Here is a 23,876-nt window from a genome sequence, read left to right as displayed (position 1 = left end):
GTACTAGACAACAGCTGAGATTGTGCAATTGTGTCATCTTGAATTACTAAGCAACCCGCAAATATGACAACATTTGGTTAGGATAAATTGGTGTTGTTCATGAAAAACCAAAATTGTCAATCATGTTACAAAATGGCCGCCGCGACTGCTGGCTTTTCTTTTTTTATCATCCCCACTCATTTCCAGCTTGATGGCACCAGCGGAACTGGAGAAGAAACATGTATTTTTTCAAGATGGCGGTCATCTTCGATTTCATACAGACCCGAAAAATAACTTTTGTCAGGACCAGTTCAGGTAAGTTAGAGCAGAATCTCTCTTTTGGAACTCGAGAAGATTAAAATAGGTGTTGTTCAGGAAAACCATAATTGTGCAATCACGTAACAAAATGGTTGCCATTGCTGTCATGTCAAAGATTTAACAAGGCTTAAAAATAACAACACTTTGTTAGCTCCCCTTCCTTGACACCCCCACCAATTTCCAGCACGCTGGCACAAGTGGAACTGGATAACAGGTTTAGTGTTTTTCAAGATGGTGTCCATCTTGGATTTCGGACCGACCAGAAAAATAAGAGCATTTCATGAAAGCTAGGGCTCAACAGTTTACGCACGACGGACGAAGCACAACGATTAAAGGTCATTCTGACATTTTGGGTCAGATTACGTAACAAGAGATCCCACAAGATCTTAGCGCCCATCATCGAGATATATCCTTCCATTATTTTTCAAGAAATAACTGTAACAAACTTCAATTTTCAAAACCAAAGAATTTTTATATGGCGGCCTGTCATTTTGATTTCCTGATCAAATATCTAAATTCAACAAGATAATTCAACGAATTACAGTCCCCCACCGGGTTGTTATCTCGAGATCCAATAGCAATGAGTGTGAATCTCGAGATGCAATAAGGTCATGTATTTTCTTCAATGTATTGAAAGGTGAAGATGTAGTTTACAGAGACCCGCTTCTATACAGGAACCATCCCATTCTCACTAAATACATGTACACTGTAGGTATACTCTATAAATGATCTTTATATAAAGGACACAAGTCTATGAAGGACACCTTTAGTTTTTCTATTGGGTATCCTTTATAGACAGGTTTTACTGCAATAGACATGAAATTGTAATAATAATAACAAGATGTTGTTTGTTATGCTTACATTGAATTCAACAGTACTGTATATTGATTAAATGGTGATCTGAGAAGAACACAGGTTTGTTTGTCACTGGGAATAATTTGGATGAGAAGACCAAGTCAAGAATTCCTCCAAGGCAATGGGTAGGCGTGGTCAGTAGTTGGTGAAGTTTACAAGATTTTTGAAGGCTGTCCATCTTTGCGAAGTCCATGTTGAAATCTCCAACAAGAATGTTTGTACACTTATGTAACTTTGCTTGTGTTGTGCATAGCTTGAATAACTGTAATATAGCTGAATTTAAATGGTTATAAGATGTGTTAGGAGGTATATATATGCATCCAAGCAGCAAATTGCCAGTGATGATTCCAACTGCTTCTATTTGTGGTATGTTGATTTCCAATATGGTTTGGATGGGAATTGCAGAGTAGATGACACAGTTTTGGTACGCGTCACACCGCCTTCCCACAGGGAACTATACTACCAAGTATAAAGTTCTAATACTTAATAGTGTAGGAGATAGAACCTGGACAAATTTTTCTTTCTTTAATGTAGGTCAGAGGTCAAAATATAGGTCACAGTGATCCGGTTTTGGTACGCGACACACCGCCTTCCCACGGGGAACCATACTACCAAGTATTAAGTTCTAGTGCTTTATAGTGTAGGAGATAGAGCCCGGACAAGCTTTTTCTTTAATGTAGGTCAGAGGTCAAAATATAGGTCACAGTGACCCGGTTTTTGTACGCGACACACCGCCTTCCCACAAGGAACCATACTACCAAGTATTAAGTTCTAGTCCTTTATAGTGTAGGAGATAGAGCCCGGACAAACTTTTACTTTAATGTAGGTCAGAGTCAAAATATAGCAAAATAAAGGTCACAGTGACCCGGTTTTGGTACGCGACACACCGCCTTACCACAAGGAACCATACTACCAAGTATTAAGTTCTAGTCCTTTATAGTGTAGGAGATAGAGCCCGGACAAACTTTTACTTTAATGTAGGTCAGAGGTCAAAAAATAGCAAAATATAGGTCACATTGACCCGGTTTTTGTACGCGACACACTGCCTTCCCACAGAGAACAATACTACTAAGTATTAAGTTCTAGTGCTTTATAGTGTAGGAGATAGAGCCCGGACAAGCTTTTTCTTTAATGTAGGTCAGAGGTCAAAATATAGGTCACAGTGACCCGGTTTTTGTATGCGACACACCGCCTTCCCACAGGGAACCCACACACTAAGTATGAAGTTCCAGTATCTTATAGTATGGGAGATAGAGCCCGGACAAATAGTGTGCGGAAGGACGGAAGGACGGACGGACGGACGGACAGACGGACGGACACAACGCAAACCTATATTCCCCCTCGGATTCCGGTGGGGGACTAATTAGCACAACTAAGGACCAAGTTAAACATACACACAAAGTTTTAGTAATATCCCTCCAGTACTTTTCAAGAAATAGCGCTAACAAAACTTCAAATCTCAAAATGCAAGATGGCTGCCTGTCGGCCATTTTGTTTTACTGACCAAAAATCTTAATTCAAATGTCACAACTAGGTACCAGGCTTTCCCTGAACATGGTTTGGAATTTTTCTTTCGCAGTCCAGAATATCTTATAGGGATTATTCATCTTGCACCACAGTGCAGTTATGTGATGAATATGAACATGATCTGCTACTTATATCGATCGGTCCTAGGAATGCCCAGCTTACCTCAAGCATGGCTCAGAATTATACCTTCAGTCTGGAAAATATCCAGAAATAATTTCGTGAATAAACTTCAGCAAGAACATGGAGTACATATTCATATATTTGCCCGTGGGAATGAGAAATCGAGTCCGAGAAAATCATATTCAAAATTAATTTTGGCAACTAAATTAATCGCAACATTTTGGATAATAATCTAAATTTAAGAAAAACAACACATATAAATTGATATTTTTATTTGTTTATTCATGCCCAGTATGTCCTAGATTACAGGGTAGTCGAGACTGAAAAGTGACAGATTGAGTGACTTTATTGCACATTCAAAATAAATGGGTAGGCTTTTCAAACTGATGCAGTGACCTGCACATTACAATAAATCACAATTTTCAATTAATCATACAGATGATAGTGATGGCTACATTTTAATGTCGATCAAATGTAGAAAAAAATCTATAAAAAAACGTCATGACTTTTGCACATGCACACTACCAGTTAAATGACTCTAGTTCTTTTAGTTGAAGATCACACTCACATTATTGACTAAATTAAGATAGAATTTCTACTGAAAATCAAAATCCATATTTGACATAATAAACACACTTCCACCTTTTTTTTCATGAAAAGAAGAAGGGCACCATTTAACTTAAAACAAAACTGTTCCTTAACTCACTGATCTGTTAATATAATCTTCAGTCTGTTAACCCAAGGATCTCGATTATTTTTGAGACAAAGATATGTAAATGACCTCCTCCCCCTCTATTTCACATGGAACTTTTTCCTTTACATGGCTTTATTAAGTGAACCTCTTTTGTGTTTTTGTAAGTGCACAGTGCAAGTATTAGATCAATTACAGTAGTTTACATCCAAAGCTATATAATCATAGATTAAGCAAGTTGTATTTTGCTGCATCTTGTCTGAGGTAAGAGTAAATGTAACTAATAACAATATACATGTACATAATATAATATTTCTATTGAACATAGGTATATGTAACCCTGGTAACTACTACTGCAATACACCGCTCAGCTAGAGAGAACTTCTCTTTACCTTGATCTGTTGAGTGTAAGAGTAGTAAGCCAGAGGTCCTGGGTTCGATCCCTAGCAAAGGCAGTGATTTAAATTTAATTAATCATGTGCTCTGTTACATATAGAAGGCATTCGGTGTCTTGAACAGCTTCTATAGTGTTGGGCATTAATCAGAACGAACCTTGGAATTCATAACTAGCATACAAGTGATGTCAATAATAATGTAATCTCGGACTAAAACCTGGACAGACCCAGGACATACTGAACCACAATAATCCTTGTTTGTTGGCATGGTAAGACTCATCATTGTCAAAATTCATAGAAACAAACTACATCCAATGTTTAAAGGTGACAAAACTGACAAGAAATTCATTAGGTCAGAAAATTCACCACACATACAAATCTTCAACAAATAATACAATCACAAAGAGGAAGAAGTTGATGTGGATTGTGTACAATGTTAACATACCAATGTATACTATTGTATATATCAGGTTGTACCTCAAATCACAAAATGTAATACTTGTTTATTCTTTGTATCCTTACAAAATATGTATGGAAATGACTGCATATGAAGGTCGTTGGGAAAAGAATTCAAACCTTTAAAATAACATCAAATAACACAGGAGCAGTTTTTGTCATGTCAAACATGCCCATACCCTATGCATTGTTGAGGTCACCTTGCTTTCCATTATCTTGCCAAATACAGCTTGTTGACTGGGCTATTGTTAACAGGTATTTCTCTGGTCAAGCTAGACATTAGACAGTTCAAATAAATTCAGATAAAGAATAGAAATGGACATCTGGAAGCAAAAAAACTACTGATGTGTTAAATTTGAGTTGATGTGAGTGGTGCCCAATGTTAAATAGAAGTAGGCAGGCCAGATAAACAAAGAATTAATTTCAATAGCCTCTGACACAATGCTACACATAAAACAGGAAAGACATTGAGACATAATGGAAAATAATGTCGCATTCAGACACTAAGGGAAATACATGTAATCAAACACTCCTGTGGACCAGTTAACATTAAAATCAGTGTCATAAACTTATCTTCCACACAAAAAATATAAACATATAGAATAACAATTATTATACAGCACTACATTTTCAATAAACATTCAGAAATTTGACAACTTTTTTTTCAGACTGTTCTATACAAAAAATATTGATCATCCACACATAAATCAAGTCTGGAAATGAAATAGGTCTAATTTTGTATTCAATGCATAACTTCATTTTATGCAACTCAATATATAATTTTTATTTATTTATTTAAATTTCATTAAGATTTCATTGGAAGTAAACAGCCATTCTACAGACACATTCTACATGTACATTTAAAAAACATGTTGTTTTTGGTTTAATTAATCATTGATGTCATTTTTCAAAGTTTCATTGAATTGGGGTATGAAAAAAATAATTGCAAACAGACTTTGTTTCATACCCCTATGAAACTAAAAAATAATTGACATCAATGCTAATATAATTGATTTTTGAAAACAATTTCAAAAATCAAAACATCTTTTATTCGAAATTTTCACAAATCAATACAAAACGCTAATGGCCGTATTGTGACGTCACATTTTTTGTGCCATTTGCAGATTTTTTTCCCATAAAGATATAAAAAAAAATAATCTCAGCCATATCAGAAAGCCGCATTCTGCTTACAAATAATGGAAAATTAATTATGTCAGGTTATGCAATGAGCTAACTACATTGAATAACATGCAAACCCATCATTATTCAATGTACAAAATGTGTAAAGTACAACAAATAAAAAAAATCTTATTGAATTTCTATGGCCAAATACGACATGAAATCATTAAAGAAAGACTATTAAATGTGATTGTCATCAGTCTGTAAGATTTGTATTTATATAATGCATGTCCACTTCATTCTGTAATCCATTTTAAGTCGACAGTTTTCGTTTGATATCAAACTGTTCAGATACAACCTCAATGCTCTTAGAAAGTTAGGACAAAAACAATACAACTTAGGAGACATATTTGTATAGTCACACCACTCTTTATAGGGCGAAAATGAACCTAGTGGAAATAATCAATATAGAGAGTGTAAACGGTAGCCTTTTTATTGAAATGGCAGTGATGATATATGTAACCCTGGGATAGAACACAATGTAACTCCAGTATACAGAACTAGCAAACCAGTACTAGTCGTTCAAGGAAACATGCTACTTTCTGTTAAGAGCTTTGTTTACAAAATAATATTGTAAACATAACTTATTTACAGGGCATTAGATATTACTGTATAGAGCTGATCATATTACATTAAATTGGTTAAGGTTTCTAATTTCAGCATGGATACTAATGTTTTTTCTTTATTTTGTGTACAACTTTGTTTCTGCTAAAAAATCTCTCATGGCTTGCTCATTGGTTCACAGAATATATAGTAGCTGTTTAAAATACTGTTTATAACTTGGTTTATGCTTTGTCACATTACATTACTATAGTATTAATTGTCTTCATCAAGTTATGCTACTCTACTCTCTGTCCTTAGGTACCACTGCTACCATACATCAAGTCTAGTGCACTATGATGTTAACTCCAGTGCACTATGATGTTAACTCCAGTGCACTATGGTATTAACTCCAGTGCACTATGATGTGAACTCCAGTGCACCATGATGTTAACTCCAGTGCACCATGGTGTTAACTCCAGTGCACTATGGTGTTAACTCCAGTGCACTATGATGTTAACTCCAGTGCACTATGGTGTTAACTCCAGTGCACTATGGTGTTAACTCCAGTGCACTATGGTGTTAACTCCAGTGCACTATGGTATTAACTCCAGTGCACAAGAGTTCACTTTTCTTGTGTACAAGACCAAGTTGAATTTCTCCAAAATGAACCCATTTGATTATGAGTGTCTCTCAAACTTATTCTGCTAGTTATATTGTACAGCATAGTAAAGTAGATGAACAGTCTGAACCATTTGGACTACTCTACAGTGTGAATGACTTCACAAGTGTACTTTACATCTGTATCGCAGCAGATCCCAGCCACACTGAAAGGTGTTACTGTATACTCAGTAATTAATTAACTAAACCACCTCCAGACAACAAAGGCATGTCTATAGTACTAATATTGATCAGGAAAGCACCACACCATTTTTGTCTATTACCGCACATTATTCAAAATATCCTTTCAAATTTTAATCTTTGCGAGTTCTGTTCTATGAAATTAAACCCTGAAAATTTCTCACCTCAAATATAATACATAGATAAGATGCCTGAAAATTGACCCATATATATATATATATATATATATTTATAGAGAGAGAGAGAGAGCTCAAGGGTGAACTAGAATTAAGACACAAATTCCCCCATTATTGCTATTTGATCATTTCAACACATTGACACAATGGTATAATTAACGTGATTATGATACAAAATGGATTGTATTTTATATAACAGAAAATACTGCAATTCAAATTTCATTTTGAAGAAAAAAAATCTAGTTTTCCAAAATATTATATCCATGCAAGAAACCCACCTCCTTATCCATCAATTAAAACCCTTACATAAACTTACCCTATTAACTACAAAAGACACACAGAATGACACATGGTAACACAGTATACCCCAATCTAATAGGGGCTGTTCCATTAAAGTATCTACCTAACTCAAGGACTCCAAAATAGATCACTTCTAGTTGGATTTCCTTCCTATTAGTTCTATGTAATTTATTAAACAAATTCTATGGGTGGTACCTCTTAACAAAACCTGGAGTCCTGGGGTGGGATACATGTTTTACTGTAATAGCCCTAAGGCATATGGGGGCATAAATACCTTTCAATGTTACATTTGTTTCTAAAAATGAAATATGCAATGAGAGTAACATGAACAGATGAGAAAAATCAGAATAGATTATTATCTGAAATGACGAAACTTTTATATCGTATCAAAAATAGGATAAACCTACTGTAAGTTTAAAGTTTCTGGTATAAAATGACCAGGAATAATTGTTCTCTGATTTCCAGAAATCTAATGTAAGGTCTGAGGACTTCGCAACATATTAAAAACAAAACATTCTTTTTGCATACAATTCATTGTAAAACAGGGATGAAAAGTCAAACAAACCTTGGTCTGTCTCAACAATGTATAATGTCAATGACAAGTCAGACCATGCACTGTGTATTAAATTTGCTAGCTAGTTAACACCAGGGTCATCCCAGTATATCTATATCTCCATCACCCTCATCCTCGTGTAAACTGCCAGGGTCTTCGATTGTAAGTGATAGCACTTCCTCTTTCACAAATAATCCACTGCGTTTCTCTTTCAGCATTTGCCTGTAATCTTTTCGCTGACGCTGTCGGATGGCTTTTTGTCGGCTTCTCCTTTCCCGTGTTTTCAATTTCTGAATGAAATATCAAAGCAAATATATAGATTAAGACAATGTGTACCGTTTTCAAGATAGAATATGTAATTTCAAAGTTTTAGTTTCCATCTTTGCATTTTGAATTCTTGTTATACTAATAGTCGACAATATATAAGTAATAATTCCCAAAAATGGAAAAAGGCTTGATAGCGAGGATTAAATCTAGTACATCACTTCACAGACACTAGTAGTAGTTATTACTTGTTAATTAATGTTGCACTAAATTTGCATTCTCTCAACAACAGCTATCAAAAGGAAGAAACGGCAGTGCCATCCTACAGTTCAGGGTTTTCACCAGGTATTTTAGGAATAGTCCTTTTCATAGTAAATGGGGGCTATTTGTATAATTTAAATGAACTTCCCGAAAAAAAGTCGAGTCCTATTGCTTCAAAAGACTATGGAGACTGCTTCAACATAACTATGGCTGACATAATGTACATGTATATGCAATATTCTGGAATCCATCCATACATCTTAACGTATACTGTCTGTCTCCACAATTGTTCAAATTGTCCAGAGGGAGAGAATGGATTATTTGAAAATATCTTACCCGAAACTAAATGAGCTCTCATATATACTTTCATCTGCAACTATTATACCCTCACAAGTTTTGAAGAGTGGTTGACCAATAGCAAACTAGTTGCAGAGCTTAACACACTACACTTTCAAGGAAATGCATACCAACAGTTAGTCCACCTGAAGAAATAGGCAATTTTTTTTTCAGGTGTAACTGCAAATTTTGGGAATATGGCTGAAAGATGAAATAATTTCATGTGGGAATGGGGTTCATTAATGGCCCACAAAAGCCTTCATTAAAAGCCTAGGAATTTGTTGATTTTCCAATACTTCTTACCTTGTCAAACTTTTTACTTGGCGTAAATTTATCTTCTTGTGTGCTATCAGGGCTGCATTGGTTTGTTGCATGTCTACATACACACTCCCTTATTCTTTGTAACTTCTCGTCATTCAAGGAATCCAGCTCTGTAACAAGATACATCTATCATTGACAGCTGCACGACAGCAGTTAACAACGTTAAGACCTATACTTCGGTTTATTTTTTTTTAGTTAACAACGATAAGACCTACACTTCGGTTTATTTGTTTTAACATCCTATCATATATATATGATTAACAGCCAGGGTCATTAAAGGATGTGCCAGGTTTTTAAGGTGGAGGAAAGCTGGAGTACCCGGGGAAAAATAGTTTAAAATACTGGCCTACGGTCTGTACCAGGCAACTGCCCCACATGGGTTTAAAACTCGCAACCCAGAGGTGGAGGGCTTGTGATATAGTGTCGGAACACTTTTACCACTCTGCCCCTAAGGTCTATATCTCAGTTTAATTTGGTATTGTTTGATGTCATATCAATCGCTACACTCATTTATAAGTAAGGACATGCTAACCTTTGTCATATAAATGCGTCCTGTGAGTGTGTGTCTTGGGAGGCTGCAGTATAATTAGTCTATCTTCTTGTGATAGCACCAAACTGATGCTAGCTTTATATTTCTAACTCACTGAAGCATACTGCTCAAAACACAGAAAAATACACCCCAAATGGTCAGACATTTGCACTGTCAATCATATAAATGGGGTCCTTTTGACAGATTAAATTGATTTCCTAAAAATAGCTCGGATTCTTTTTATTTTCATGCTTCAAAAACAATAATGGAATGGAATCTTTGTACCATTATCTATCAAGGCGTTTATTATTGTCTATTTCGATAAATGGCAAAAATAATTACATTACATATGAATTGTGTATCATTTTAAGTAGACTGGTTTTACTGTTACCGGTAAGTCAAATTTATCTTAAAAGAAAGCTAATACTATAGGATACCTTTATTAAGCATTTGAGTATTTTTTTGAAATATCGAGTGCAATCAATATTATTTTTTTAAAGAGAAGATATCCATGAGGATTTTGGCACCTTCTCGTACTTCGCAGGTGATAGTGGCAGCTGTAACAAACATCAATTGTCAAAATCCAAGATGATATGCCAGCTCCAAATTGAATGGGATGGGTACAATTAAGGATCAAGCTAAGTTTGAGAAATATCCTTCTACTACTTCTAAAGATGGAGTTATTAAACAAGGTAAAAGGTGTATCTTGTATAATAGATAGACCGACAAAGGACTTTAAATGATTTGATTAACGGCACACATCGCCCCCACCCAATCGGATGATGAATGGTTGTGGGATAAAATTTGTATTTAACTGTGAAAGATATATATGCCAAATATCACTTTTCTCCTTTATCAATATTGCAACCCAAGGAATGGCATACCGATGACAAACTCTGTGTCTGTAGGCGATACACTGGCACCAGGATTGATGATCCGAATCACCTCCATCTGCTCTCGTAGTCCCAGTTCCCGACTAACAATGTGACTGAGGTCCTCCACCACTTGGACACGTTCCACTGGACTCAGACAAGTCCTATTCACAAAAGAATATACTACATGTAAAATTAATGAAAACAATTCAAGCAAAAGTAAAAATCTTTGAATACTCAATACTTGTTTTTATGCAACTGCAGATTTCATGTATCCATTTCAGAATTGAATTAAAAGTAAACAATTAAACTGAACATTCATACACAACTGTGGTTCAATCATTAACAAAAGCACAACCAACAGATGCATTACATGCTCGTCTCACCCTTTTCAAAGTTCAACTGAAAATTGACCCAAAAATTTAAGTCCCAAACCAGGGCATCCAGTTGATAGTGATGGGATATTGGTTTCACTTTCAGAATTGATATTCGGAAATGTGTAATTGATCGATTATCGATTATAATATAATCAGTTTTCAAAGTTTTGCACATAATTGCCCTCTTGGAGAAGAGAATATTTTTTGCATGTCTTAGCCTTTGTTATCAATATTTTTAATACTGAACACAAACAAAGCATTTAATTGTTGTTGTTATATTTAAATCTCCTTAATAACTTGTTAACGACCAATGAATATATATCAGCAAAAAGTAACTTCTTTTTTTCAAAATCATCATCAATAATGTTTATTTTGATCTTCGATAATTGGCCCACAACTACCAGTTGACAAAGTTTTAGCAATTTTAGAAGTAAAATTACTATTTATAAGAAATCTGAAGGGTCAAAACATCTGTCAAAAAGACATGTGCTTTCAACCCCAAAAGTTAAATATCATTTTAGGGAGTCAAAAACATACTCTCAAAGGTATCCTGGATGCCTTGCAAACATGTCACACTTTTGAAAAATATAGAAATTATTTTCAAACGTGAATCCTTAACATAAGTATTTGACCCCACAAGAACATTCATGCCAAAACATTTGACAAGAACACATTTTCAAACTTAAATTTTAATATTTTTTTTCAGACTGACAGTCATCAACAAATTCTAAGGAGTACAAAAATCGGATTGCAAGAAAATCTGGCATTTCCCCCCTAAGATTACAATATATGTCTTAAGTAAAATTACCAATTTCTACTATCTGCAAATGTGTCTGAACGGCACTTTGAGTTTGACGAAGTTTTACTGTGACTTTTGACTGGAGTTATGTCCCCTTCTGAGCTACTGGTGTTTGGGTTATCCTCAGTCTCCGATGTAGCAGCCATATCATAGGAGTCACAGGAGATACTTTGCCAGTCAAAGTCCTGAACAAGAGCAATGGCGTCTGAAAACAAATCCGTCAAATCATGAACACCACAAATACTGTATGTTCACCCCACATACTGTATTTGATCTAATCAGGGCGCAGGGCGTGGGTAATTGACAGTAGGGGCGCCCTTATTAAGATTAGTTATTCTGAAGTTTTATGAATCAGACTATACCTTATAGCAGAATACCCAAGGCTGTGGAAACAGTAAAATATTCAGTCATAGAAATATTCCAGATGAAGATATCTATTCATTATCATATATTAAGCTTAAACATCACTTGAATATTCCTATAAACTTGTAAACCATGCCAGCTGATCTTCAAACCAAAGAACGTGTGTTCCACCATTTATGTTCAAATGGAACTCTCTTGTGTGTTCTATTTATAGACACAGGTGATTTCCCAGATCATACCAGACATCGTTTTCTTTGACCTAATAATTGATTTACAATGTCTAAAAGTCTATATTTGTATGTGTGTTTAGTTTCGGAAGCTCTTTGCACTGACATGCCATCTGTCGGAATAGACAAAATGTGGCGAAAACTTGTGTTCCAGTTACTTAATATGCAGAAGAAAATTGAACACATAAAGTAGTAAAACATTTCACATGAATTATTACTTTTGAACACCATTTTGACACTCAGTCAAAGATTTATTTCCTTGAAAAAAGGTAGGGCGCCCTTATTAGGTCAAATATGGTATATATGAGAATATATTCTTATGGTCCACTTAGAGCTATTCCAAAAAATTGTTCTATTATTGAAGAAAAGATATATATATATATCATCCAGGAAGTGATAGAGATGAGTTTACTCTCTCCAGCAGAAATTCTAATACTCATAATGGGCAAGATTATAGAATATATATGGCCTAGACTTGTCCACAAAGGTCATACCTGAGACATCTGTATCCTGTATGATATTCAATAATGAAGTGGAAATGTCCCCAAAAAGATGTTCGTTTAAGTCTCCATCAATGTCTAGGTAGAGATCATGCTCATCACTACAGTCTGAGCTAGCAGCACTTGTTCCTGTGGATAGGTTCTGGTGGCTGTGCAAGGATGACTGTTGCCATACTCTACAATAAATACAATAATTTGTGTTACAGTCTTTCGATAAAATAATAGCCACTGGCACCAAAAAAATGTCATGAAGCCGATTACACAATGATGCTTGGTGTGTAAGTTTCATTTTTTTGCTTCCAAAAGTGTACATAGAAATAGGACAAAATATTTAACCAAAGCTTGAAAAATATAGTTTTTAAACTCGTATGACAGAATATTTTGATATTTTTCACTCATGCTTCAGCACTCGTGAAAATATCGATATTCTGTCATACTCGTGAAATATATGTTATATTAAACGGGAAGCCATTCAATATCCTCTATATATTCGATTTATATAACATATTCAGTGCTAACAGGAGAAAATTAAATACTACACATTTAATGTACCCAAAAGTTTGAGGAACAAATATGATCATTAGAATGCTATATTACAATTTTTGAAAGGCCTGATCAATGCAAATTAAGCATTTTTTACTATTATAGGAGAATATGTGCATGAATAGCTCATGTCAAAATTTTGTCAAAAACTAGTCTGAAAATTTCAGAAATACAGCAAAATAACCAATTTATCTATCTCCGCTTCGAATGAAAAAATTTTGCAAGTTTCAATGAGGTGAATACAAAGGTCCGCTCTGATTGGTCAAAAACAGAAAACATATTTTCACTACAAAATCTTATATTTTCACTGCTCATCGCTGCAGTGAAAATATAAGTTTTATTAGTTTGATAAATAGAGGTTACATAACGAGTGGTTGTTGGATATGGAATTTATTTCACACGAGTAAGTTATTTTTTAAAAGTTACAAAAGACACAAGCTTTAGCGAGTGTTTTTTGCAACTTTTAAAAAATAACTTACGAGTGTGAAATAAATTCCATATCCAACAATTCAAGTCGTGAAACCTGTTTCTACCACAATAATATCGGCTTGAATCAAAGGGAAACGTGGCCAAGTATAATTTCGCGTACGCAAATAAAGTGTACCGGTGACGTCCGGGACCCGGTGTTGTGACGTCATTAAATTATTGATGACGTCAATAACAATTGCAGCTTGGGTCAAAGTTCACCGTGTTAGCCAATCGAAATGCGTACAGAGTTTATACCACGTGTGGTATAAACAGATTGTTAATCAACAGCTGTAATGATTAACTGATGGTCTGAGAGTTGAATAACACAGGGTATTGTGGTAGAAATTTCTATATTTCACAGGCAAAAATGCAATAAATCATTCTAGCTATAGTGAAATTGTGACTAAGCACATGTACCTCAAGCTTCAACAAAACTGATGGAAATGGCCACAGTTGCTCAAGGAATCAAAATACTGATAAATACTTACCTATCATAACTGCTGTTTAATGCCACTGTTTCATTGTCATTCTTTCCATCTAACCTTCCAAGATCAGCTAAATCAAAGTCTTTCAGCAGAATTGACTCGGAGGCCCACGGACTGCAACAACAATTATCAGGTAAAAGTTCCATGTTTTTTGGCTTATACTCAAGGTCTACACAAATTACAATCCTGTTGTGAATACAAATTTCTATAAATGAATAGACATCGTTGTAATGACCTGTCAACCTCTTAAGTGTTTTTTTCAAGCATATTTCGATGCGCCCGGATTTCGGGCGGAAACTGCATCAAAGAATTCGTGCTTCGGAAATAAGAGGTCGCAGTCGGCAAAATAATTTCCGATAGAAAAAGAGCCGACCAGCGGCCTCTTATGTTATAGGAGTAACATATGTCTATCAAATGTGTAAGATTTGGTGTAGGGACAAGAAGAAATCGGGGCTATTAATTATCATGCCTCAAATGCAAATTCTATGTAATAGATCAGGCCTTTTTCTGGAGGCTTTTTGGGGCCATTGATGGGCCCCATTCCCAAAAGAAATTATTTCATATCTAAGCCAAATACCCAAACCAGTGAGAAAAAGCCCTGTAGATAGATTGGGCCATTTTACCTGGCTACCACGTGCAGACCACGTGCTTTTATTTTGTATTCTTTCTTCAGTGATTTCCAAGCTTTCCATTGATGTACGAAATATATTCATTGTTGCTTATCATATATACCAAAGAAATGTGAATCATCGATAAATAACTTTGATGCCTGGCCGAGCCTAACGTATGCTATTATTCATATTGCCTAACTTAGCCAAGTGACAATGAAATCAAAAACTATTTTTCGCAGTGAACAGCACATATTCACAGCATGTTGACTACATGAAAATAACACAATAACTAGGTCTATAACGTTGTACATATTGAAACAACTTCAGTTGTACACTAGTGCTTTCCAGACCAGAAAAGTTGCGTTACGACTCTGAAAACGAACCGGCGTCTTCCACGTTTCGCATTTTTTCAAGCAGATGCATAATGTTACCTGGTGGAGACCGCGGTGTCTGCTATCATTTTCTGTGAAGCTTGGAGTTCCAGAGCCAAGAATGAACCGTTTAGTGAGTCGCCGGCAAATTCTGTTCAACAATGCAGAAGTTTAAAGCAAGCATACAGACATTATAGTTACCAACGTGGACCACAAAACATGCCGACATGTGCGTCACAGATTCTCCCGTACTGGTATGAAACGAGAATTTTGATTGGCTTAGGTTTTTCGCATGGCTAAATAATCACATGACTTGTCAGGAGTCCGGAAAAATGCAGTTGGTCTTCACATTTGTTTCGGAGTTGATAACTGTTGTTGAATATTATTAAACGAACGCATACATACAAATATTTTGTTTCTGTCATCGAGATTATGTTTCTCGAATAGGAGAGCTAACCCCAGACATTTATTCCCGCCATTTCAAGGGGAACAATCTATTATGGACAAAAGGTAGGCCTATATATAAATTGAAATGGCATAGATTTTGGTAATTGAATATCAATTTGTCTAGCGGCGAAGTTACTCGCATACTTTTAACATGCACATATATACTTTAGCCAGCAGTCATTGAGAACGAATGTAACGAAAGTAAGCTTTAAGTAAATTAAAAATTTGGCTAAAGTGCACAAGGCCGGTTAGCTCAGTCGGTTAGAGCGTCGTGCTAATAACGCGAATGTCGTGGGTTCGACCCCCACACTGGCCAGAAAACTTTTTGACAATTTTGTTTATTATTTTTCTTGTAACAATTGATGACAGTCAAATTCATCCTTACATAGACATAGTCTTAAACCTCATTATTTATGGCAATTAGCGCTGCGTCATCCAAATTGTCTTTATAATATTGGATACATAATGAAATTGATTGTAACTGTTCAGGTAAGTAATGTTCAGCTTTTATGTCACCACTGTGGCCTTTTCTACACAGATTTTGTAACTCATGTTATTTTGCAGTGTTCCGTAACGGATAATATCCATGATAATCTATGGTGTATTATAGCATCCATTTCAAGTATAGAACTAAGTACATATCTGCATTCACTACCTGATTATTCATTAATACATATTTTACTAGGTGGTCCAATGAACCATCAGGTGAATGAAGTTGATCATGAAGAATTTAGATTAGAGTCCATATATGCCATAAAACGAATGTTTGACCTGTACACATAATTAATAGTATCATACTTGTGCGATACTTACTTATGTAGTGGATGTAAGGGAAATTAAAATTTTCCCAATTATAGGAATTGCATTTTTTTTTTATGTACATTGAATATTAGACATATATACTACTCAACTTATATCTATGATAATTAACTATATGTATATAAAATTATATTGTGAACTCGCATGCACTTTTTTGCTTGACATCACTATGTAAATAGTCACGTATTATCTACGTTACACTGATTGTATCAATTTGTATTATCATGCTCTTCTTTGTGGAGGAAATAAAGATGATAATAATAAACAAAAAAGATTCAACATGATAAACAATTGTAATTAATCTTCAGGCGTTTGTTTTATTACTTTATTACTTATTTATGCTTTATATTATGCATTTATGACACTGGATGCAGGGTAATATGAAGGTCTGTTTACCCGGTGTCTTCCCACTCAGCCAACATATCCTATTTTAACATTAGGGGTAGGAACAATAGAGAACAATAGGCACTAATTACAGGTAAGTTATAGCCTGTTTTGGAGAAGTAATTGATTCTCAGGTTACCTGTGTTACCTGTATTACCTGTGCTACATGCTGTTAACAGTTTGTAGATAATGTATACTAAATATATATCACAAATACTTTTATGAAATTAAAAACATGTCAAAATATGAATAAATTAGGGAAAATAATTCATTCCTCTATATCTTTCATTGTTATAAATTTCACACTTTATTATAATTATAATGTTTTATAAATAAAACAGAAAATACATTTGTTCAATTTTAACCTTTACATATATTGTAAGGAAACATTATTAATAAGTTAAGTCAACGTACCTGTTTCATTGTGATATATAACAGGGATATATAATGTACTTCAGAGAAAACAATTAAAAACAAAACACTTTAAATGACATTTTAATAGTTCAAGTAAAGCAAATCATGTATGATCATGAAACTGATTGAGTAATAAAGCACAAATCAGTATAATCCTATAAATCACAGATAAAGTTCACAATATCTGAATAGGATATATCGTCGGTTGTCATATATATGCAGTCTTCACATACGAAAATAATTCACGTAATAAATAGTTCAATCTTATTACTACAAAGAAACATTAGTCTATATAATAGTCACTTCCTTTAACACGAGCAATCGTAATCCAAGTTCAAGTCACTTTATGAAATTGAATGTTAAATTATATAATGTTTAGAATACACAAGTTCAATTTCTCAAAGTATATCATAATCACTTAGGTCCCTTTATGAAATTTAATGTTAATGTTCAGAAGACACAAGTATACGATACACGGGTATATAATTGTCATTATCCTGGATTTATTACTCCAAGTGGATAAGATGTGAAGCTGCATCAACGTATGGACACTGTCGATCTACACATCTCCAATAGCATCTATCACTGCGCATTGTCTTCATTGAATACAGTGTATTTGAATCCCTCTTGGACCAATAATATCCTCCCTACCATTCTCCAAGAAATCAACCCTAATCTGGGCATTTGTCATTGCAATCTATAATCTATTTTCAGGAACGTCAAGTACATTAAGTGTTCAGAGAAAAATAACTTATTGAATTGGTAAAATGTTCTAATTCTGAGGGAATTTTTTTATTGGTAATATACACATACTCTTATCAACAGTTTTGACTACATATCATTGAAGATCATGTGATTGTAACAAAATGTACCTTTATTTTTGTTGAAACAATAATTCAATTAGTAATAATTAGTTGCTTATTATAATATAGTAATCATATCTAATTATAAGGGAAAAAACAAGAAAAAAATTATTGAAAGTACACTAAATATCACTGTTACCTGTATATGGTGCGATTTTAATTATAAAAGATTTTCCATTATTTCATTTCTAAAAGTGTTGTGTAATATAATTATTAATATAAGTAATAAATTATCACTAACTCCTGGTGTCGCAAGTGGAGGATGTCTATAAATACTGAAAAAACCAAAGTTTTACACTTCAGGGGAAAAAATTCACCCAGATCTTTTTAATGATAGTAACCGTGTAAATGGTAATAAGTTGCGTACCTACCGCCTATATAAAAATGAAATTAGTACAAGTTTTTATGTTAAAAATATTAGAAATAGATCACACAGAAGAATTTTATCTAATTTTAGAAGTGGTTCTCTGCCATTAGCTATAGAAACGGGTAGATACGCCAGGCCAATAATTCCTTTACAAGAAAGGAAATGTATATATTGTACATCAAATCATGTTGAGGATGAAACTCACTTTTTTATTGATTGCGATTTTTACTCTGACTTGAGACTTTTAGTTTTTAATAAAGCAGAAGCTAATTTACAGAATTTTAATGCTTTAAACAGCAAAGATAAATTAATATTTCTTATGAAAGAAGATAATTTGCAAAAAGATGTCGCCAGGTTATTGTTTGATATGTACCAAAGAAGACAAAACTTTTTATCAATAAGTCTTAATATTAATTGACACTCAAGATTTTACTGTAGTAGTGTCTCATAAGCCAAATATGGCTGGGTGTTGATGCATTTTATCGTTTTTAATGAAATTATGCTTGTATTTTATGTATATTTTATGTATCAATACGTGACACTTTAATAAACATATCTGAATCTGAATCTGAAACTATATGTATTTTGTTATTGATACGTACATTTGAATGTATAAGGTATTCTTAAACATTTTCTTCACTTGTTAGTCACCTTTGAGTCCCATGTATACGTATACTGAAACAGACTATACCTACATTTTCCACAGGTAAACCCAGGTAATGTTTATATAGCAAAAACAACATGTTGGCTGAGTGGGAATGAACCGTTTACCCGAAGGTATCATTAATATATTTCCCTCGGGCGAGCCCTCAGGAAATATGATACCTTCGTGTAAACAAACCTTCATATTCAATTACAATTCTTTATTAATCTTGAGAATTACATCTCATCGACATAATACAATTACAAGAATGCAAAAATAATACAAGCCAGCTCGGGTAGAGCAATGCACATATGACATTATAGCATGCACATTTTGTATATAAATTGTATGTATGTGTGTGACTCAATAAGGAAATTAATAGTATGGATCAAACTACTAGTTACTAGAAGCCAACAGAGTAGAACGTAGTAGCGATGCTTGGTATAAAAACTTGTCCGGGTTACTTAATTCTTTAACATTGCCCGTTGATAGTAAATTTATTAACTTATAGACAGAGGGATTAACCCGATAATGAGGCTTTATATATTTTATTCTGAGACCGTTAAAGGAGGGACATTTTAAAATGAAATGGTATTCATCTTCTATGTCATTTCTACAGAAAGGACAAAATCTTAAATTGTGAGGAATATTTTTATGCCGTCCAGTTTCAATTAACAGGTTATGTGAAGACAAACGTATTTTGACAATTGCCTTTTTATATTTAACAGGAAAAGGCTTACTTAAGTGATGCGTTTCCGCTAATCACAGGCACATAAATCATAAACATGAGATATGATAATACGTTTTGTCTGGTCAGTATTTTATCAGTTTTATTTGGAAACTGATTAAATATTTTAAAATTAGGGAAGTAAAACAAGCTACAGTGAATAATATGGAATTAACAGAGCTACGAGGAGAACGGAGACAGCTGGAATGATCACATTTAATGGATAAATATGTTTGTTTGTTTCGTCGAATATAAAATATAAATACACTGTACATGTAGCCCTCTAATTAAACTAATTATGAGCGAGTTGTAGTTTGTAACCTTTGAATTGATACTTGTTCTAACATCATAGAACGACATAGTGGATAAGTATATGAATCTATATAGTGATGTTTGAAAGAATTCTTATGATCGATATGTCTAAGAGTGAAGCTGAATGGCTTGATATGGTCAATAAGGTCTGGTATTTCATAGACATACTGATATCACCCTGACACATAGTCCCTGCAGATAGAGTGCAAAACTGGTAGATGCGACTGAATTTTGGATCTTCATATCTTTTCCCTAAAATTCAATATTTCCTTTGACGTTCCTCACTCCAGGCTTTGGAGAGTTCGCCCATATGAAGGACTATTGTCTATGCCAAGTTGTTATGACATACAAACGTCATTAAAATACTATGTGGTATTCCCTGCATGACGCTTGCCAATGAACGGGAAATTCAAGATATACATATCATACTTCGTTTGTTTTTGGACGATAAATAACAAGTTTACACCCAAACGGAGATCTATAGGGACAATACGATACATGCAAACTGTAATGGAACAACGACATGCAAACAGATAAATAACCAAAAATGTACATAACTCAGATAGTAATACAGGGACACCTGTATTGACCGTCCACTACTTACACAGCTCGAACAATGCCCCAGTAACCCATTGTTATAGTGTACGTGTCAACGTACGCACACAATCCAAGGCCATTTGACGGCTCCCGGCACTAATATCTGGCTAATTAATCACCTATATCTCATAAATCGACGCAGTATAGATCGATAACTGTAATGGGTATGTACTTAGAGTTCTTTGTATAAATGCAATATTGAAAATTATGATTTTTAAAAAAAATTACCTGACTTTTCGTTTGACCAATTTCGAGGTTATGGTCAGCTCCTATGACCACTTCAGGCCCTTTGCATCACTGACGAGTCCTAGAAGGACGAAACAGCTGTATGATGTCCCTAATACCACTGACGAGTCCTAGAAGGACGAAACAGCTGTACGACGTAGCTTAATTCATTTTTGTTCTGCTGTATCTAACTTAATTTGCTTTGAAAGGTGCTAATACATTTTTGTGTCATTTCTACAATTCTTTTGAACATGTAAACAAAATTGAAGGTTATGCCTGGCGTTTCTGTATGTCTATGTCTATATATCAAATCATAAACCAAAGTAACGAAAAATATAGGTTTATGGAATGAGACCATTCCCAGGGTTATCTTGAACGCGTTGTCGACAATCACATATTTTCCGAAATTGAGACGTTTCACTAGGCTGGTGGAGGTACAAACTTGATTATACATTGTATACGGTGTTTTGGTAGACGAGGCCAGTACTTGTGGTTGGATCAATAAGAGACACTTTGATGATGTCGAAATGTTGAAAACCTGTACTTGGAGACATTACTCTGACAAACAAGCAGTTTTTCTATAAACTTTAGAGCGGAACGTCTAGCAAAGAAAGGAAAGTCTCCCTTTGAAATGGATATTGGCGCTTTTTCAATGTTTTTCTTTTAGGTGTTATTTGTTTTGAAGTTTCAGGACATGTATTGTGTTTCGTTCTCTTCGTATTCTGAAAGGTCTAATATCGACAAAGGTTTTTTGTTTTGCTGCGAAATAAATAAAAAAGAAGCAAAATTAATTTCAGTATTTAGTGATAAGAGAAAAGCGGTTCATTTCTCTTTTTTTCCAGAAAGTATACCGAGTGGTGCACCATTTCAAAGAAGTACTGGACAGGGAGAAAGAAAAGCCGTTTAATGGAAATGTATAATCTATTATTTACAGTCTCAGCATACATAACATTTCCCACCATAAGCGCTTCAAAATTGGACCTTAATTACAAATTAAATTAAGGACATACTCATATACCAGGGTTTGAAAGCTGCATGGCAATTCGTTGGTCATTAACACAACATAAATCATAAGGAAATGATTTTTTAATATACATAGAAAAAAAGAAAATACAGATGATAACGAAAACATATTTAAGCATATTACATAATCTTAGAGTTACAGTCTGTACTATGGTCCATATACAAATGGGAACGCTATTATTTATTGTATAATCAGTCACGACCTGAAATCAGATTATCTCCCTTGAACTGACATCGACGTTCAATAAACTGTTATAACGAGAAAAAGTAATAGAGTAATGAAATGATTGTACACAATGTAACAATGTATAAAAAAAAAAAATACATGTACTGAATACAAGCTTATTGTCTTACGTCCATATAGATATCTGTTTACTCGGTATAGACACTTCACAGAAAACGTTTGGCTCGATTTGATCTAATGAACCCAATACTCCATAGAAGTTGTATGTCTCAGCTTTTTATCGACTTCTGGATAGTCGCGAAAATAAATATCGTAAACATTAAATTCATGTAAGAATAGTGTTATAAAAAACCCCGATATATTCACAGCACATCATCATTGACGTCGCAAGTTAGTTTGTTTTGGGGCAATTTTGTTTTGGAAGAAGGAAAGTCAATGTTGGATTTTGCATGAGTGTAGAGAGTTCGGCGTCCTAATTAGAAAAAATAGAGTTAGATGTTGGAAATCATCTTTCTTCTGTGTCGATAAAGGTATATCATCCAATAATCGTCTAGAAGACTTTATTTAGTGACGTCGCACAGCTTGACTGGGGCGATATAGGCGTGGGGCACAATATAGGAAATAGAGCTGTCTTTTCCACTCACGGACAAAATCTGGGTCACTGTTTGAAAAAATTGTTCAGTATTAACTATTTGATTTCATGAGAAAGGTACACATTTATAGTACAATACTAGTACACTTAGTAGAGTAGAGTGGTTAAGTTATAATCGATAATACACGTTGCCGACATGGAACCCTTGCGCTAATAGGGCACAGAATATGTGTATTTACAGAGATTCGATCTTTTGTTCGAAAACGCAAATAAGTATCATCATTTTCCTCCTTCTTATCACGGATTTTTATATACAAAATCCTAATGCCTCTTGAAGAGGATGTGTTAATGAAACATTGTCTTACAAGTTATCCATTCGCGTACGCCTTGATTACAGGTTAATGATGGTCATTTTCAAGTTTATGGTCGACTTCGTCATCTTATTGGAAAATATTGGAACATATTCTATTTCCTGTTGTAGCATAAATTTGAACGAGTCAAATGCTCGTCGATATATAATAATCTGGAGATTCATTTGTCATTTATGTGTAAGCTGCTTACTCTCCCGGAATTCCTGGTCTGTCTGATTTTTTTCAAAGGTCGCAATGATATTTTGTTCTTACGTTGCCCTGGTTTTATTGAGCTTGATAAAGAATTATGATTTCGTTTACATACCAGTATTCTCTATTTGTACTTTTACCTGTATATGCAATGTATAAAAGCATCCCTGCAGTTCGAGTGATGAAAAAAGTAAATGAATACAACTTTTGCCTTATGAAAATATGTAAGAGACGAGACCAATGGGGTATCGACTCTTACTTTCGCATCCTCTGTCAAAAAGACTAAATAAGCTACTTAAATTCCTGCTTACTATTGTGTTTGTCCTTCCCTTTTTTTCGTTCCTAAATTTTCATTAGTAATCTACTTATATCAGAATAAAGTTCAGTATTTAACATTTTTAATTGTAACTGGTGATTTTACCAAAAAACAACAAGAAAACAA

The 23,876-nt window shown here is 34.3% G+C and overlaps 1 protein-coding gene and 1 non-coding gene across 2 annotated transcripts; one reads left to right on the top strand and one right to left on the bottom strand.

Annotated features, from left to right (window-relative positions):
• Positions 1 to 7,424: 7,424 nt before the first annotated feature.
• On the bottom strand, positions 7,425 to 15,719 carry LOC117335484 (protein FAM199X-B-like). Its single transcript, XM_033895510.1, has 7 exons — positions 15,338 to 15,719; positions 14,299 to 14,409; positions 12,794 to 12,975; positions 11,719 to 11,914; positions 10,546 to 10,697; positions 9,115 to 9,242; positions 7,425 to 8,240 (listed from the first exon to the last, which is right to left on the bottom strand). The coding sequence occupies exons 1-7, from the start codon at positions 15,364 to 15,366 to the stop codon at positions 8,049 to 8,051; spliced, it is 990 nt and encodes a 329-aa protein (XP_033751401.1). The 5' UTR covers positions 15,367 to 15,719; the 3' UTR covers positions 7,425 to 8,048.
• A 247-nt stretch (positions 15,720 to 15,966) lies between these two features.
• On the top strand, positions 15,967 to 16,040 carry Trnai-aau. The gene has a single exon. It is a non-coding gene; the product is annotated as a tRNA-Ile (tRNA).
• Positions 16,041 to 23,876: the final 7,836 nt, after the last annotated feature.

Source organism: Pecten maximus, chromosome 10 (genome assembly GCF_902652985.1).
Source record: "Pecten maximus chromosome 10, xPecMax1.1, whole genome shotgun sequence".
Taxonomy (NCBI): Eukaryota; Metazoa; Mollusca; class Bivalvia; order Pectinida; family Pectinidae; genus Pecten; species Pecten maximus.
The sequence above is the reverse complement of the archived record's forward strand: the minus strand, read 5'-3'. Positions and strand labels throughout refer to the sequence as shown.